Raw genomic sequence first — 18,537 nt, 5'->3', positions numbered from 1 at the left:
TTACAATGTTTGACCACACTGCGTTACAAAAACATACAACCTTTAGCGTGACATGAGAACAGTGTCAGCATCTAAGGCACGGACAGCAAGGACAGTGTGTATTATACGCAAGGAGGGTATGTGTTGTCAATGGGGGTATCCCGAATTGCCACCGTTAAGAATCCACCGTTTAGAATCCCATATGCTCAAAATCCCAAACGGGGCTGGCGTAGCGTTGCGTGCGTGCCCAACTGTGGAGAGCCCCCCAACGGCGTGGTGAACTGTCAAAAAACACCTAAACTAACCTATCCTCTGAAAACTAACCTAACCAAACGAAAATCTAATAATTTTTGCTGCTCTGATGTGACCGCCATGCTAAACCTATAACTGTCGCCAAGAACCTGATTTTTATTCACGGCTCTGACTTCTAGTGACGTCAAAATCACGCAATACTGCGAGGTTTGTCAGTATTATGTATTATTCAACACTATCATCCCGTCATTCTTCATATTAAAGCTTTTTAGAAACCTGGGATTTTGAACACCTGAGATTTTAAACGGTGGATTCTTAACGGTGGAATATCGTGGCATCCCCGTTGTCAATAGAGAGTTTTAGCACACCGTTGATAACGTGGCTAGCGTCTCACCGTATCAACCGGATCCAATCACTGGATAAGATTCTGAGTCACGCACGAGTGCGATTGGTTCCGATATAGACACGATAACTTTACCAACGGTATACTAAAACTCACTAGGCTGACACCAACCTTTGGGGCACGGCGCGTCCCGGTCAATAGAGCGAAGAGGCACCAACCCCCAAAATACATCTTGAAATTTGTAAAATATGTATCCGCCCACCATTATCACAGTAGAAGGTGAGGCGAAGAAACATAGAGGATGACACAACACATAGCCTGAATTTCGCCTAAAGCAATCAGATCAATGAAACGAAGCAGTCGAAAAGGTACCAGCAGCTGCCAGTGAGGTGTAACGGTAGGATCTTCGGAACGCATATCTGTTCCGAGCGGGTTCAACTTCCGCTGCTCCATTTCATTGACCATATTCATTATATTGCGCGCATTGCGGGTCGAACACAGAGGATTCAATGCATTTCGTTCCTTTTGCACTCAGTTTTCGAAGGCGTGATGCTTCAATTGTGTACACGTTCACTGTTTACGTTCTCTCTGTTTTTCTTCTTTTTTTTTTCTGTTCTTCCTTCCTCTTATTTCTATACCAGTTGTGCATACATCATAGGATCCCGCCAGAGTGTGTGATTCTTCAGCTTTAGTTTTGTGTTCTTCATTTTTCTTTTCCTTTTCTTTCCTTCTTTTCTTTGCCTTTTTTGTCTTCCCCCTTTCACTTTTTTTTGGAATGACAAGCCAACAAGTGCTGTCTGCTTTACATGTCATGCAGCTAGTGCTGTGTCATTTGAATCGTTTGTTAGTCGTTTAAGTTTATTGTTACCGCCGCGAAGCAACTGTGGCTATGAGAGGCGTACACACGTTGACAGATGGAGAGGGGAAAACAGGAAGGTGTGGGGGACACGGTGGTTAGTACGCGTCCTCGGCCGACTTCAGAGGGAACTGCGCCGACATTCGCCTGGAAAGTTTTCGGAAAACCCAGGGAAAACCTCTGGCAGTACAGCCGGTGGTAGGGTTCGAACCTACAACCTCCCAGTCTTCAGCACGACCTCGGCTACCACCAACGAGCGGGACGCCATAATCTGCTATAGGCGATGCCCTTGGCCGTCACCACAGCCCTGCTCCACTTCTTAAATGACCCTGGCCTTGCGTCTGCCCTCTGACTGGACATTCTTGGGACTTTCTTTCGTGCCTGTACAGCACTGCACTGCGTGCCTGTTCTTCTTTCATTTTTTTCTTTTCCTTTTGTTTATTCTCAGTTTGTCTTTTTGTTTATTTTTCAGGTTCTTTTTCGCAATAGCAAGCTTGCAATAGCCGGGCTGACATTTTCGTTTTTTTCTTTCACTCTATTAAGTGTATCCCCACCGCCACACCGGGTCGTTTGTTAATTCCTTCAGCTCTCCGCTTGCAAGATAGTACAGTTAGTCCTTGAGCGAGGATTTGCTAAAATTAGTTTATTCATCATGAGCAACGAGGAGTAATAAGCTTAACGAGGATAGAAATATGAATATTGCATCGTCGGCAACATCCAGTTGTCGCTTGACCTCGAAAGAATGCCGCAGTTCATAGCTTTGCCACGAAAAGACCCTTGTAGCACCGCTTTTTCGTGTTTGTCCCTGTGATTTTGCACCAAGACATCGCAAACGCACGTTGCCCCTTTCTTTTCGTCCCCTTTTCTTTCCTTCTTCCCTTCTTTGCCTTTTTTTTGTTTGGAATAGCAAGCCGACCTTCGTCTGGCTGACCTTTCCTTTCTTTTTCGTAATAAACATACCCCCCACCCCCTTACGGACGTTTGTGAAATTAGTGAATTTTAGTATATCGTGCGCTGTATCGCCTTTGCGTTCGTAAGGCAGTTCATAAGGCAGTTCATAAGACAGTTCTTAAGGCAGTTCTGCGCAATGCTCAAAGCTCTCTTTATGGCTTGCACATGCGCAGAACCACCAGCGCTATTCCTTGCGTACGCAAAGGCGATAGCGTACGGTATACTAAAACTCATTATTACTTTCATGAGCTCTCGTCTTCCCAAACTTCATGCTGTCACTAAGCGGTCAGCTTTAAACGGACAGTGAAGATACTTTCCAGAAATAATTTGTTTGTTTCTCGTTGCGGCGTAGCGAGCGGAGGGTCTTTGATGTACCACACCATCTATAAACTCTTGAACTCCTTCAAGACCTGGAATGCTGCTAACGTCACTCAGTGACGTAGACAGCGCCCCGCAAATAGCGCCGCACCGTATCCGTAGCAGACGAACTCTCGGTGAGGAATTAAGAAGACTTCAAAGGCTGCTCCACACGCTTGTGCTACATCATGGGGACGTGATTACGTCAAGCCAAGCAATCGAGTCGGATTTCCAAGGTCGCGCCGAACTGCTCGTGTCTGCCTTTTCAGGGCGTTTTGATAAATTGAATTGCGCAGTGACTGCTGTACAGCACAGCGAAAATATTCTGCATGGTTTGCTTGATTAATGAATATTGGGTTTCGAGCAATAAATATCTTTCTAAGCGCCGAAATTTGCCAGTACGTTCCGCAAAGCGAATTCGCATTCGCCGTGAAGATATATGGTATAATTTATTTATAATATTTATAAGTGTAGTTATATAGTTCTGTTTTCTTCATTCTTTCTTTTTTTGCAGTCAGTATATTTTGCCGATTATCCCGTCTCATACACCATATGTTTTACTTATACCGTATACGTAAAACATATGGTGTATAATAAGCCAATAAGGGGTTAAGAACGGGAATCATCGTCAAAATATCCTGACTGAAAAAAATAAAAAGAACAGAACAAACTACACTGATAAATCTTTGACCATGCAAGCTCTGAAGAATAGCAGTATCTGGCAGCCTATATAGATGCAGAGCGCTCTGTATAGAGAGAGAGGGAAAAATACATGATGACGATGATATGGGGATGACTTCCGCTCATTGAGCGCTCTGTATAGATGTTGCCACGCGTGCCTATTTTTTCAAAGAAACGCACGTCACCACGCATGTGGAGCACAGACAGCCGAAAATAGCAATCGCGATCGTCCCGGTAACTGTTCCAAAAGCGAAGTAGTACAGGGTTTTGTTGCAATACCCGGCACCTTTGGAGCTATCGAAGTCTGGTAGGTAGTTCCCGTACACCCAAATGCAACCTGCGGAAAAGCGACACATAGTGAGCCCACAAAGTGGCAACATCAAATCGGAACCTATATACGCGTCAAAACAGTTTGTGAAGAGCGACGGCGAGGTTGTGCCGTATACAGTGACCTAGTGAGGTCAATGTAGCAGTATATACAGTCTAAGGGGGAAAAAATGGAGTAATGGTGGGCTAAATGCATTGCGACAAAAATTTGTCCCGTTAGGAAGTAAATGCATGGGATTAAATGAACGTCAGAGTGGGACAGCATTTCACGCTATCTTCCAACAGTCCCAGGTACATAACTCGTGTGCATAAATGAAAGTACTTCGAATTAGACCGTCAACCGTGACATGTCGAGTGATATAAAACCTTGCGACACGCACAGGGCACGATTTGTCAAGAAAGAACCGGTATATTTCTTACTCTGTGCAGATGGGAAATCGCTAAGATATAGCTAAGTTCTACAGCCTTGTATTTCATCAAATTCACGGAGAGCGCATATTCACGAAGACTGTTGCAATCAAGAGACCATTTGCGAATTTGACCATTTGCAGTGCTGGGGGGACTAAATTTCGGGGTCAGGGGACTCAAATGGGGAGTAACTGCAATCTAGTGAACTAGAAGCTTCAATTACTCCCAATTTTCCTGCTTTTTTCATTTAGTGTAATACCTATGAGTATCCACATGGTATCCACAGGGTAGGCTTCAATAAAACTTTTCTTTTTCAGCTAAGTCCTCAAGGAAGGCATCTCACAGACGCCGATAATATATTTCCGCTTACTTTACTTTTACATGACTTAGTACCAAGAAAGCAATGAAACGGAGATAAAAATTGCCAGTATTGAGCTCAGTATCGGAGCAACTGGCACTTGCACCATAATTTGATTCGTCACAGTCGAAACAAAGTATACCTGCTATGAACCATCCAGCGAGGAAGCAGTCGAGGATTGCCCCACAGCGTTCAATATTAGTGGGAACGGGACGTTCGTCGTTTTCGTATAGCTTCCGGGCGACACCTAGAATGATCTTCACAGTTCCTATAGTTCCTCCGGTAACCAGGTATATGGGGATGAATCTCTCAACGGGGCAGTCATTCAAGTACAAGGCGCCTGAAATATTCAGCAACGAAGTGGTTCGTTTGCGTAAAAGACAACCACAAGTACAGCTGTGACGGTGAACGACGAAATTAACCACTTCATTTGTGGCTCAACTCTCCAGGGCACAATGTTTTGCATGATATATCACATGATGGGACGGTGGACGAATAATGATATGAGATCGTTGCAACTGGAGTGACATGAACTCCTTGCGGCCAGATAATGTCAGTGCAGGAGGACATCAAAGTCACAAAATGGGAACAGCTCTATTAAAGAGTATAAAGGAGTTTGGGGGTAGCAGGATTCGCTTGCGCGAATTCAACCTCCCTGTGTTATTTAACCAACCACCAACCAACCAGTATAAACACACACACGCATACATTAATGGTGATGGGGTGGGCGATTCACCGCCGCCAGTATAAAGGAGGCAACTGTCCCTTAGAAAATCCGAGAAGAAAAGCAGTGAGTGACGGTGCTACAGGATGGGCTAGCTGGGGACCTACCACCGATGCGAACGTCAACAGTGTGTCTTTGTAGTGTTACTGAGAGCACAACACAACATTCACATAGCAAACTAAGAGCGTTCGGATTTCAGAGCTAAAAATTCACTCACCTATCACTATCATGGCAATCTGCAGTCCTGCGATGAATGCCTTCAAAATCAGCACAAAGACTGCGAAAGAAATAAATGTGTTGTCAGCTTGGTGACCTTTGTATACAGTAGTTTAGCGACTCCCTGTTAATACAGTTCAGCAACTGTGGCTGTCTAACTGTGTGGGCATTCGCTGGACATCTTCGGTGTGAAGGGAAGGTGTGCTGGGCAGAGTATGGTACCAAAGTAAGAAGGGCTAACAATGTCTTCATTCAGGGTTGCATGGTTCAGCCGTTTATAGCAAGATAGTGCAAGATTCATGCAGTCCAGCTAACAATAGTAGGTATGTGTAAGTATTGGTACGCATAAATATTCACTACGCAGATGTTGCTACATCGAGAACGCAATGAAAACGCAGGAGACGCCGCACTATATATCACCAGGAGGCTCAAGAGGCGTCGGGAAGGACTAGCTTTCTGAATATGATGCGCCATTTATAACACCCATCTGCCAAAAGAACATCGGACATTGCATTGAAATTGTACTACTGTGTACTTTGGCACGTTAAATATCCTGACCAGAACATTTATATGCAGGTTCAGAAGTCTCAAACGACAGCACACCAAGCTGGTATAGATTGTATTAAATTTGAGGAGAAAAGACCAGTCAGCTGATAATTTCCATCTGTCAGTTGATCATCTGAATTCGGAACTCCCGAATGTCCCTTTGTAACAGAAGCACTTGATCCTGAATATTTTCTTGCGCAAAGTTTCGTATCCAGAACCTTGCGCTGTTATACCTCCCACACAAACACGGACCTTGAAGATGACGACTCGACAATGGACTCACTTGATCCCCATATGATGGCCAGCACCGCTGTCACAAACTCTTTAAGGTTCTTGGAGTCTCTGTTCGCATCTCGTATCCGCGCAATCGTCGATGTACCTCGTGGAGCTGCAGTAAGCATAAATTATCGGATACCGTCAACAATGGGACAGAACATCGTTCCGCACTGTAACAAGTGCTCTATATACGGTCGCTCTTACCGGAAGTGTTCATCGTACTTGCTTTGTGCTTGATTGAATGCCTACGGACGTGTTTATTGTGTGCACATTAGAACTCAACAGTGTAAAGGAGAATTGAAAATGATAACACAGTTGCTAGCAGGACGGGGACACTCAACAGGAATGGAACACACCGTAAACTCTTCCGAATGTTGCTAATTACAAAAAAATTATACACAATATTCGGGCCAGAACACAATTCTGCGCAATACAGGTCCCGGTCTACTTAATAATTGCGCACCAACGAAGTGTAGTAAAGACGTGAGGTTGATAACCCTGCGTATCCTTGATCTGCAAGTACTATATAAGTACTAGCCGTCGCTCTAGCCTATGCCTTTCGGAGTATTTCCGACTCTTCCATGTGTTTGACATGGCTGCTAAGAAATCGCATCGTATCAACGCTAAGTTTTGCGTCAAAATTGGCGATATTTTTATGAAATCGTGCAACGATGTCAAGATCAAAGCTCAGTTACCAATGTAAGAAGGCCTGATGTCACCGTCACGAAGGAAAGTCTATCAGCTAACGTAAAATGTGTAAATATTAACACTTCTATTTCCCGTTGTCCGCGGGGATTCTCGTCACAAATTTCTACCAAAGAATCAATCTCTTTCATCTGTGGTAATGTCTAGTGTTTTCGCTGCGCGTTGCTTTTCTTCATTTCATGTTCAGTTTTTGCCTAATAACGATTCGTGGCTTCACGTCGCGAGACAACTGTGATTTAGGTTACAAATGCATAGCAAAGTTTACTGCATTTAAGACGTCAATGACCACTGGAAAGCTCCGGTTAACAATAGGCGTTACCTTTTCGTGGCGAATGTCACATTTCAAACTCTTCTCAGAAACAAATCTTCTTAGCAGCGTATAGCATAGCGCACCGAACTGAAGCACAACAGACGACAGGACTTCAGAAAAGAGCGAACAACAGCTGGGCCTCTCACTTTGGCGCCGATACCCATACGTCACTTTGGAAACATGTGTTTTTGTAAGCCACGTAATCTTCGCGCGCGTGTCTGCAAGTTGTAGCATGTGTGTCGCTCATGAGGACACGAAATGCTGTATGGCCAACTGTGATCGCTATATAGATCAGGATGTACTGGAAGTCCCGATGCCCTAGGCTTTATTACGGGGGAAAATTCTGGCGCAAGGGTACAACGGCATTCCGGTTACCGCGTGGATAGGCAGTTTGTGCACACCGTTGGTAAGGTTATCGTGCCTATCGGAGCCAATCGCAGTCGCGTGTGACTCAGAATCTTGTGCACTGATTCATTCCGATTGATACGGTTCGACTCAAGCCACGTTGTCAACGGTTTCCCAAAAACTCCCTAGTCGATAGTGTTAGCAGTCCGCTTATAACGTTACCAAGAAGCTACCGTACCTAGCAGAACCAATAGGTAGTTTTATAAAAACGTAGAAGTTTCACGATAACGTATCCGAAAACATGATAAGCCAATCGCCTGACTCCCTTCGAGTGGCTGGCATCATGATACGAGTCATTGATACGAACTGATACGAGTCAGTCATGCACGCTGCCATTGGTTCCGGTAAGCACGGTAGATTCATGGTGACGTTATCGCACATACCGCAACCAATGGCAGCGTGCATGACTTTAAATCTTATCCGTTGATTGAATACGATAGATACGATTCTTCGGGAACCACGTTATCAGCTATCTACTAACACGCGCTACTCCCTAATATCAACACTTCACGGCTGTTTGATGAGACGAGATCCGTGTTTTTATTTTTTCTCTCAAAAAACACCAGATACGCCGGTATTGCAAGAGACATCACGTTCTACACATCTCGGTGCTTGAACAGCCACGAACTGAAAAAGCTGTTACTGAAAAAAGAAAAAGAAAACGTAGCTGTTCACTTGAATTTGAACACCATGCTTCGAAGTGAAAGTGATTTTCAAAAGTAGAATTTCTGATACCGCATGAAAATTCTCGTTCTGCGACGTAGCGCACGATTCTGCTGAGCATATGGTATGTCGTTAACCATCTGTGTAGCAGTTTACTTCGTCATCTGGGGCCAGGAAATCGCGCATCACTTACGAGAACAGGAGGCAGGATAATCTCCGCACAGACCGATATTTTTATCGCTCCTGATTTGAGGAGAGTGCGGTGGAGCACACGCCATTTCGTGTCGTTTGATATAAAGGTAACAAGTATCACGAAAGACGTACGCTTGGCGCTTTCAACAACGGGAGAGAGAACAATTATCATTCGAAATGATGACTGCGTGGGAACGTGTTATGTGCTGAAGCTCTTTTTGCAAACTGTGCCCGACCTAATCTGCATGGATAGAAACTGTGGCTACGAAGTGACTGTTCTTTTATTTCGTCTGATGGGAGAGCACATCGAGAAGGCGTGCCTACATGTCGGCAGCATTTCGGTCTCCGTTGACGTCAATCACGCCGATAATTCAGTGCTTCTGTTTACAACTGTTTTTTTAATACAGTGTTAGCGCCGCGAAGCAACTGTGGCTATGAGCGGCGTACAGACATGGACAGATGGAGAGAGGACAGCAGGAAGGAGGGGGGACAGCAGGGTTAGTATGCATCCTGGGCAGACTTCAGGGGGAACTGTGCCGACATTCGTCCGGAGAGTCTTCGGAAAACCCAGGGAAAACCCAGGGAAAACCTCAGACAGCACAACCGGCGACAGGATTCGAACCCGTGTCACCTCTCAGTCTCTTTACACCTGTTTGATGTGCTAACTCATCAAATTATATCCACTGGAAGAGTCACGCAGATGAAGCTGGGATACACACCATGTCACCGTCATTCACATAATTTTATTTTATATGACTTTTTTTTACACTGATCACAATGCTGATCCTCAAAGTTCTTACGAAATATGTATTCAAACAAACGAAAATGGCAGTGGAGCAGCTTCGATAGCGGAAGCAGAAAGTATCACTCACATAGCATAAGATGCCGACTTGATAAACAGGTAAGTCATGCTTTAGAGCCTACCTCTATAGATAACGAAAATGTCTGACCACTAGAAAGCTACCAGTAGTAACATAACTGCTAGTCAGCCACCATACACGATGCGCATGCCTTCATGCAGCATTCTCGGAGGCACATGAAGCCAGTCAATGCGAATGAAGCGATGAGGGTTCCAAATGCGAAGTTATAGAGTGTCTTGTTGCAGTATTTAGCGCTCGTAGGGTCATCGAAGTCTGGCTGGTAGTTTCCGAACACCCACACGCAACCTATACAGAAAACCGACATGTCATCAATGAACCATGAAGATGTATTTAAAGTCTATGTGATAACTATGAAATCATGCACCAAACGATGAAAGACGGAAATCACTGAAGCCAGCTGTAGGACTTGAACCCACAACTTGTGGATTACCGGTCCAGGCTCTAAGAGAACTGATGTTCTGGGGCTGGAACAACATAGAAAGGACAAATACAATGCAATATGAGGTTTTGTATGTATTTGTCCTTTATGTTGTTCCAGCCTCAGAACGTCAGTTATTTCATGAATCAAAATTTCCGAGAACATGCACCAAAAGGGAAAAACGTAATGATGAAAACGGTTCATTAACTCGAGTTAATTATTTCGTGTTTCATTTCGTCTTTTGTTTTACTGTTTAGCGTGCTATTTCATACCACAGCAGCAGCGCGCAGGATGGTGATGATCGTGATAATGATGATGATAATGTCACGTGTGACCAAAATATATTTACGCGAATGTTACAATAATATTTTTGCATATTTAATTTTGTGAACCGTCTTTGTAAGACAAAGGATATGGATCGTCTTTCAACCGCCTAATTTTTGGGCGGACGGCGGAGAGCTCGCATAGCTAAATGAAATAAAACGCAATGTTTAGTTTTTTCGAATATCGTTGTCTGCTTCGGATCTGTGCCCTTAAAACATCGACGAACACGTGACCGCGAATGTGAGAGGCTTCCTTTTCTGAGTGTCTGTTCAGTTTGCATTGATTGATTGATTTTTAAAAGAAAAAAAAATGGAGATATTAGTCTCGAACCACTCGGGACTGGCTACTCCAGGACGCATTATTAATACGTATATGCTTTCCACAGCTTACCTGCTATAAACCATCCAAACATGAAGGTGTAGAGAATGCCAGTGCAGCACGAAATTCCGATCTGAGCGGTGCCTTCTTCATTCTCCGATCGTCTCTTGCAGATGTTCAAAATGTCCTTCACGGTTCCTACTGTCCCTCCAGTCACCAGGAAGATGGGGATAAATTTCTCAACGGGGCAGTCGTTCAGATATAAGGCTCCTGAAATATTCAGCACAAATTGTTTCACCCGCGCTATATACACAACACTGAAGTGATTCGATCCTTGGGCTGGGAATTCAGATAGCGTTTGGCTTTGTTAACTTTTACGGAAATTACGTTGCAAATCACTATTTACCACGAAATGCGTGAAGACTCCACAGAACAAGAACGAAGAACTTATGCTCAAACTTACGGCCGTATTCTTGAACGGTCCTCCACTCCAGTGAGTGGAGGAAAGAAGCGCTCCTCTACATGATGCGCCATTGTACTCTAAGGAGACAGTAAACACTGGCCCTACCGTACGGCATTCCAGGAAAGGGGGGCGAAGGAGTTCCTCCGCTCTGAGGACCTTTCGAGTTAAGGCAAGTTTTTGAAGCACAAAACCGGTCTGGAGTGGAGGGTAGAGTCAAGGATCGTTTAAGAATTAGACCCTTAGAGTTCCCAACTCATCAAGTGGTCGCGGGCATACAGTCTATAACATTATAGTAGTAGTTATAGTAGTAGAGGCTCTATGACAGAGCTACATGGGGAGCATACCTGGTGGCGCTGCAGTATAATTTCTCCGGTAGAGTAACCCGATACGAATTAGAGTACATGTCGTGGCGTTGTGAGGTTGAACAAGCGCACAGTAATTGCACACGCGTCACCTTATATTTCAAAATTTGACACCTGAGGTCCGCGTAAGGTAAACAATTTACCTATACTTGTTGTTTTTTCAAGAATGTTATATTCCTATTTCTCGCGAGTTTCTCTTTTTTTTTTTTTCGTGAATAAAATTTTATAACATGCCGTTTCGTAGATTTCCGAGTTGAAACGGGCAGGCTTCTTAGTATCATCTTGTAGACAATTCTCCCGCTTGTCTAGAGGCTCAAAACACACGACTGCTCGGCAGCATATTTATTTCTCTTTCGAGGATGTACATGATGTGTGATATAGGTGCACAGGTTCACATAAACAGTTCGGGGGCCTCTTGTGAGTCACGCGGCGGACTGGCACCGTGCTTTTCCTCTTCGGGCTAAAGTGCGCGAGTCCGCACGTTTACAATCTCATTCCTTTGACAGCGCGGTCACCGACCATGCAGCATTTACGGATCGACGGATAAATGATATCACGACTTACCTACTACGATCATGGCAATATGTAAAGGGAGTAAGAGTGACAGCAGGATGACTTCTATAACTGCGAAGTAAAGGAGACGGTTTTTACTCCACAGTTCAATCTCTAGCTGACTTCAGAAAGCACAATCTTTGAGGAACACCCCCTTGCCCCCTGGCGCTGCAGGGTATTTTGCAATAAGTAAATAAATAAATAAATAAATAACGCGGTTCATTCAAGTTGCATGGTAGACGCAGCCTGCCCCGTTTTCTCCCCTTTTCTCCGGTTCCCTCTCCTTACATACTTGACTAAGGAAAAAAGGTTTCTACCATCTACTAAACGAAATGGAGCAGCAGATGTGTCTCACCCAACTCCATGAGCCTAGTTTCCCTCTACTCTACTCTGGGTGAACACTAGCAGATATTGCTTCTGGTTTCAGTTTCCCGATTCCGGGTCAACGAGGAAAAAAAAAGAAAAAAGGTGGTGCGAACAATCTTGCCAGCTCTGTTTTTAGCCTCGCTAGACAGTATTATAACCAATAAAGCAGCAAGAAAAACGACACCGATCGTTCGTAACGTTTCGTGTTTTCAGTAGGCGATTCGGTGGTTCGCAGGAACGTTAGAACAATTTCTTCAGAACAATATTCCTTGAACAATTTCCTTTTCGTTGTCTTTTCCTCAGGGATAGCACATAGCGATTGCAACAGGCATGCACTCCAAATGCGCTATATTTAGCCTTACGTGTTTTTAGGTGTAACATAATTTGATAAACTTACATTTACAACAGGCGCTCATGCAGACGACTCCAAGTACTCCTCCCACAAATGTTTTTGGACCGCAAGCTCCAATTATTGCATCGCGCATCCGAGCTATTAGAGACGGTCTTGGTCCAGCTGTTTAATGAATGGAAACGATTCTTCGATTAGACGGAACATCCATTTATAAATGTGTAAAGAACAGATGTGGTGCGAGTGTGAAATAATTCTCTCCATGCACGTTCTGCAAGCGGTCGTCAGTCTTGGGAATTATAAAAGTAAAAGAAATGTTTTTTTTTTTTGTGCATAAGCATATACATATAAATATCGCATTTTGTATTATAACGCCATTCTGTAGATTTCGAGTTATATGGCTTGTGAGCTACACGAAACGGAGACTGCTCAGTTGAATAGTATATGGGCAGGAAGTCCTTCGAGACGCCTTCAATTACGGGCGCTTGTAGACTGGCCTCGTGCAACACCGTCGACGTCTGTCAAATGTTTATGAAGTTCGAGGTCACCGATTTTGCGCCAGACACTCTAGGGTTATACTATGTTTTCCAATAACTCTCTCAGCTCCCTTCGACGCTTTTGCTCGATTTCGTCGTCTTTTTATTGAGTAATCCACAGTTACCCGATGACACCTGTACTGTTCCGTGAAGAAATCATACATACTAACTTGTTTCGCTTCATCCTCATATCAGTACCAGAGTATCAGTATATCAGATCAGATCAGTATCAGTACATCAGAGTAAGCTAATGTGTGACCTGTAATGGGATATGGGTACTGCACCCGAGCGGTAAAACACTCCATGTCACATCTAGTTGTTGTTGTTGTTTCTGTCATTAGTGGGGCCTGGACAGTCACTTAGCAATGCTTATGAGAAGTACTTCTTGTACAGATAGGTTTGTCTGTCTCTGTATGCAGTTCAGAAATCGGTGGAAACAGAAAGAACATTGAAACTTTTCTTGGGTCTCAGTGTATTTTCCATCTTCCATACTGATTCATGAAGCGTACAAGTGAAGTAATATTCATTTGGACGGTTGCATAGTGGCGCATTTATAAAATTTGAAGCTATCACCGAATGGCTAGTTTGTGAAGGAACACGAGTTGTGTAGGATCTAGTCCGTTCTGTGTTTTTCTCCGAGCGATATTTTGTCCCTGACATCAGTGTACTTCAATCAGTGCTGGCTTTGGAATTCTGGAAGGATGCTGTTGCATGACCTCATTGACGCTACGCGTCTTTAACAGGGGCTGCTTTCCGGCTTTCCTCTCCCTTGAGGGGGAGGGGGAGGGCAGACCCACCAACTTCTAATGAACGCAACAAAAGATTGGTTCAGACTCACCCAGCATCCCCCCATGTCATAGTCATGACAAATGTGTTGATTCACACTCTGACATGTAAAATATCTCCATGCTGATTTGTAAGGCTGTTCTTTCTCATCGAATAAAGATATACCGAGTGTTTGCTCTAACGTGTCCAGAAATTTTATTTGAAGCGAGCGATAAAAGAGAAACCAGCGCTACTTTTCGGCTGCTTGTCTAAGAAACAGGTGCTACTAGTGAAGCAGTATACCTGTTTCTTACTCAAGTAGCAGAAAAGTACCACTTGCTCTTCTTTTATCGCTCGCTTTAAATATAATTTCTGGACACGTTAGTGCAAACACCCTGTATATATAAACAGAAAAAGATATCTGTGAGAGCTGCACTGATGTCATTTTCACGGGCGGGTTACACGGCGAGGCGGACGCCCTGTGGGAAAGAGACTGCGAATATGCTGGACGAATAATTCGCTAAAATTCATTAATTAACTTTTTAATTACATATTTTCGCGAAAATGGGAGACGGCAGTATTGCAAGTGACCATTATTCGAATCCGTCCTCTTTCTCAACAACAACAAATAAATGAATGATGATGAATGGGGAAATTGGCATTGCGGAGAAACCAGCGCGTCTTTTGAGTACGAGGCACTTCCGGAGCCCAAAAAGAGGGATAGAGTGTTCGCGTCGGAAGGTCACGTGTTTTGTAGCGATCGAGCTGATCGGAATAAACGCTCATGTGTTGGCAGATAGACAACTTTCCGGACGAGATAAGCCAAAGCGATGACGTTTCTGCGCTCGTGAAGTGTGTAGTTCTGGTTTCGCCTCATTTGCATACCAAAGTTTGGCGTTTGTAGTTAAAGTTTATTAACTCATTAATAAATTATTATTATTATGTAGTTAGTTAAAGTTTATAGCTCAAAGTACGTGCGCGTTTGAGGTTTTTTTAATTATGAGGGAGGATTCAAATAATGGTCGCCTCCAATTCTGATGTCTCGCACTTTCCGGAAAGCATCTAATTTAAAAGGGAATTAGTGAATTTTAGTTAACTAGTCGTCCAGTAGTTACATGAGCTTTCCCAGAGGATGGCCGCATAACCCGCCTGTAAAAGCGACATCAGTGCTGCTTTAAAAAAAATCTGTAAAGGATAAAACAATCACACCCTGTTTTATCGACATTGCTCGTGAGATGACATGCTATTTGGCTACTCGATTGTCCTCACCAGGAGTGGCCATGGTGCTTTCACTGTGATGACTCTAAACGTGCGTGGTATGTTCTGTACGAGTTGATGTCCTAGAAGTGCCAAAGAAAATACATGCGACGATTAACACCAGTCCCAGTCGTACGAGTATAGCCAAGCAGCGTACAGTTCTCGACAAAGGATACGGGACAAGGTAGCGCTCTCATACTTTCCCTCGGCGTTACCAATTGGCTGCCGACGGAAGCTTCCACGTGCGCCATTCATAGCTTGGACCCTTTAATATCCCTGGAGGCTTTAATGATGACCTTAATGAGATGCGAAATTATCTGGGTACTTCAAAGGTAGTCACTCCCTGATCCGCGAACTATCCTATCCAGGACTTACAGGACTTACTTGTTCAACGTTCGGCTAGTTTCTGAAAAGGACTGAGTATCTGCGGTTAGCGGATGTATTTTGTGTCTGTCATTTGCACAAGGAAATGACTGGTGCGTCTTGGGTCGACTTCACGAAGAACTGTGACGACATTTGCCCTGCAGCATACGAGGTTATACAGATTCGCTAACCGCAACATTGTTCAGCGGTTCCTCGTGAATGTCCTAGGTAATTAGGTTAAGAACTTACAGTGCAGGGCATCCGAAAGAACACAACATAGATATGTGCGATACACTATGTAACTCACTATGTGTGTGCGTATGTAAGGCGTATGTCAACTATAAGGTGTGAAGTAGCTGTTCATATTCCGTTCTTGAGTTTAATAAATTCTCCTTTAACTCAAAAACGCCAAAGCAAAAATGATAGTGACAGCAAAGATAACAGTCCTTACCAGGTGCTGGTCAACAATAGAAGTCTGCCGTTCCGTCACTTCCTGAGGTTGCACTGAAGGAGCGGTTGACATGCGGCGTCACTTGAAGAACGCGTTCTCAAGCTATGGCATTGCTGTTGAACGTGTACAGTCCACGTGACACTAGTTAGCGACGAGAGAGTGGTCGCGACCTCTTGTCGCGTTGACACACTTACGCTACCCCTCCCAACCTCTACAAATGTTATGCCTTATTGCCTGAGCCAAGTATCTTAATAACGTACATTGCAGTGCGCATAGTGTCGCGGCAACAAAATTAATATCGGGGGCGCCTTCGTTGCCGTTGCCACGATACCAGAACCACCATTTATTCATATTCGTTCCGGGAGGAGGAGGGGGGGATATATTTATTTGAACAAAGAAAAAAAAAATGGAGGAAAGGTCAGCCAAACGTGACGTCGGCTTGCTATTCCGGAAAAAAGAAAGAAAAAGAAAATGAGAAATGAAAAAAGGAAATTAAATGAAATCAAAATAAAATTAGGAAATAAAAGATAATCTAACAAAAGGTGAAAGAAGGATGTGTTTTGGGTGTAATATTGATGTAGCAAAAAACGATGCTTGCATTGTGAGTTAGTACTGCTGCTGAGCGAAATGTGAAATGCCTCGTCGTCAGCTTTTGTCATCCCATCTGATGCAGTCTCACGTGGATGTCTTCTCTCACATCGTACGTCATCAACATCGGCGGAGCTGTACGCCATCCTACTCTTTCTGCAGCAGATATACCAAGTTCCCCCGCGTGTCTGGTTGGTCTGCAAGGTTGGTGCAAGGGCTGCTCTGCAATGTGTGGCAACCATGGGGCTTCGTGGGCCGCTAGCCCCCATCGTAGTAGACATTCTCCACCGAGTTTAGCGTCTACATGATGAAGGTCATCATATATCTCTGCAGTGGATTCCTGGACACTGCGGTTTAACAGGCAATGAGGGGGGCAACGGCTGCCCATGAGTCCCCGAGAGCCGTGCCCATTGTGCTGTCGAGAGGTGACAGAAGGACCCTACTAACTGCGTCGTTTCAATCCGTGGCTCTGCAGCAATTGGCGCCGGGACATCACGGCTCAACCTCTCATGTATTCGGTATAGACCCAAATTTGTCGTGTAGTTTCCCTGTCCGTTTATTACGCCGTTTTACCTCCCTCCTGAGTAGACTCCGCCTCAATGTGGCTTTCACCCCACAATTCAAGTGATCAAATGCTGTGACACGAGCCTCTGTTCCATCTGCAGTGTCGTGGCGAATACCCTGCACATTCTAATGGAATGTGCATTCTGCTGCCCGCAAAGGCGGATACTGTGTGATGGGCTTACCAGCAAGGGACTGCTCGACTTACCTGCACTCATTGGCCCCTATGAAGATCCTGTGCTCCATCGTCGGGTTCTTCATCTGTTCGTGGATTGCTCCAGACGCTTTAATTTTGTGACGTATTTTCATCCTTCCTTCATCATCTTCATATTATGTTCCACATGCAATGGGATAGGGTAGCGCACCACCGCGGTGAAACACCCCATCCCATGTTGATCATCTTTTGTTGTTGTTGACGTCAGTGATGATAATCAGTGTGAGGAACAGTTCGTGCTTCTGATTGTGATTGGTGGTCAATAATGTTCCATCTGATAACATACTGCGCTGGTTGTTCTCTGCGCTGTAGCGGAATATTTGTGGCTTATGCGTCTAGTAGCCCTAAAAAATGACGTCGATTACTTTTGATGCCTATCTGTAACTGGATAGAATCAATTTTAAGACAGTTTTTCGAAAGCTCAAAGAAGATTCCAATCATATGCACTGCCGTGCCCTATAGTCTTATGTGTTGAACTTTGCAACACACACCACACAAAATGAGAAGCAGAAAACGAAAAAAAAAAAAAAAAAAGAAAAACAGGCTTCCTGAAATGACTGCCTATTTCTGGAACGCATGTGACAAATGTTTCCATATTCTTTGCCCAGCAATGAAAGCCAACCGTGATGCTTTGCTGCCTAAGGCAGGCGAGCAATGACGCCCTTGAGCAACAATTTGTTAAAATGAACTCATTCTTCAGTGTATTCCATCACGAGCAATAAAGAGTAATGATCTTAACACGTTTTCAAGAATAAGCCAGCGTTCTTTGGCGTTGTCGCGCCTCCAAAGCAGACGTCTCGGGGTCGTCGCGTCGTCTGCTACTTCAAGACGGACGAAAGCATAACACGTCTAAGCAACATTTCATTGCTCATCTACAGTTAGATATGCAGCTTAGTCTCGCAAACAAATTCCTAGGAACTTTGAGAACGTTATTGCTCTAAGAAAACTGTACGCAAATTGTTGTTGATGAATATTGTTTGTAATAGAACATCAAGACCCTTTTTGTACGTTCACCAATACGAGTGGAGAGACAACGTGCATTGGGAGAGTGTACCTAAACATTCAGCTCACGTGACACTGCACAGGTGTTTCCAAAAACAGTGGTTCACACAATCGCCGACAGGTACCAGGTACAAGTACCAAGTGGTTTTGCTGGGAGTATTGAGAAGGGGATCAATGCAGACCAGAAATTTTAAAAGCAAACTTAGGGCGAAATACCA

At 44.2% G+C, this 18,537-nt stretch overlaps 2 protein-coding genes across 3 annotated transcripts in view; both read right to left on the bottom strand.

The window, feature by feature from the left end:
* Positions 1–2,053: 2,053 nt before the first annotated feature.
* Positions 2,054–7,419, bottom strand: LOC135401334 (transmembrane protein 272-like). Its single transcript, XM_064633680.1, has 6 exons — positions 7,299–7,419; positions 6,479–6,519; positions 6,282–6,386; positions 5,454–5,513; positions 4,655–4,852; positions 2,054–3,756 (listed from the first exon to the last, which is right to left on the bottom strand). The coding sequence occupies exons 2-6, from the start codon at positions 6,489–6,491 to the stop codon at positions 3,578–3,580; spliced, it is 555 nt and encodes a 184-aa protein (XP_064489750.1). The 5' UTR covers positions 6,492–6,519; positions 7,299–7,419; the 3' UTR covers positions 2,054–3,577.
* A 1,853-nt stretch (positions 7,420–9,272) lies between these two features.
* The window catches only part of LOC135401339 (transmembrane protein 272-like), a 100,635-nt gene continuing 91,370 nt past the window's right edge, over positions 9,273–18,537 (bottom strand). Inside the window, exons 1-6 of one of the 2 annotated variants that reach the window (XM_064633688.1) lie at positions 15,955–16,064; positions 15,153–15,223; positions 12,631–12,747; positions 11,880–11,939; positions 10,563–10,760; positions 9,273–9,715 (exon numbers count right to left, since the gene is read on the bottom strand). In XM_064633688.1, coding sequence (XP_064489758.1) covers positions 9,531–9,715; positions 10,563–10,760; positions 11,880–11,939; positions 12,631–12,747; positions 15,153–15,165 — 573 coding nt within the window. In that variant the 5' untranslated portion in view covers positions 15,166–15,223; positions 15,955–16,064 and the 3' untranslated portion in view covers positions 9,273–9,530. Of the gene's footprint in view, positions 9,716–10,562; positions 10,761–11,879; positions 11,940–12,630; positions 12,748–15,152; positions 15,224–15,954; positions 16,065–18,537 lie in introns of those variants that run through there. The other variant, XM_064633689.1, reaches the window with a different exon arrangement.

The sequence above is a fragment of the Ornithodoros turicata genome, chromosome 7 (assembly GCF_037126465.1).
Source record: "Ornithodoros turicata isolate Travis chromosome 7, ASM3712646v1, whole genome shotgun sequence".
NCBI classification, from domain to species: domain Eukaryota; kingdom Metazoa; phylum Arthropoda; class Arachnida; order Ixodida; family Argasidae; genus Ornithodoros; species Ornithodoros turicata.
This window is presented reverse-complemented; position numbering and strand designations above follow the sequence as displayed.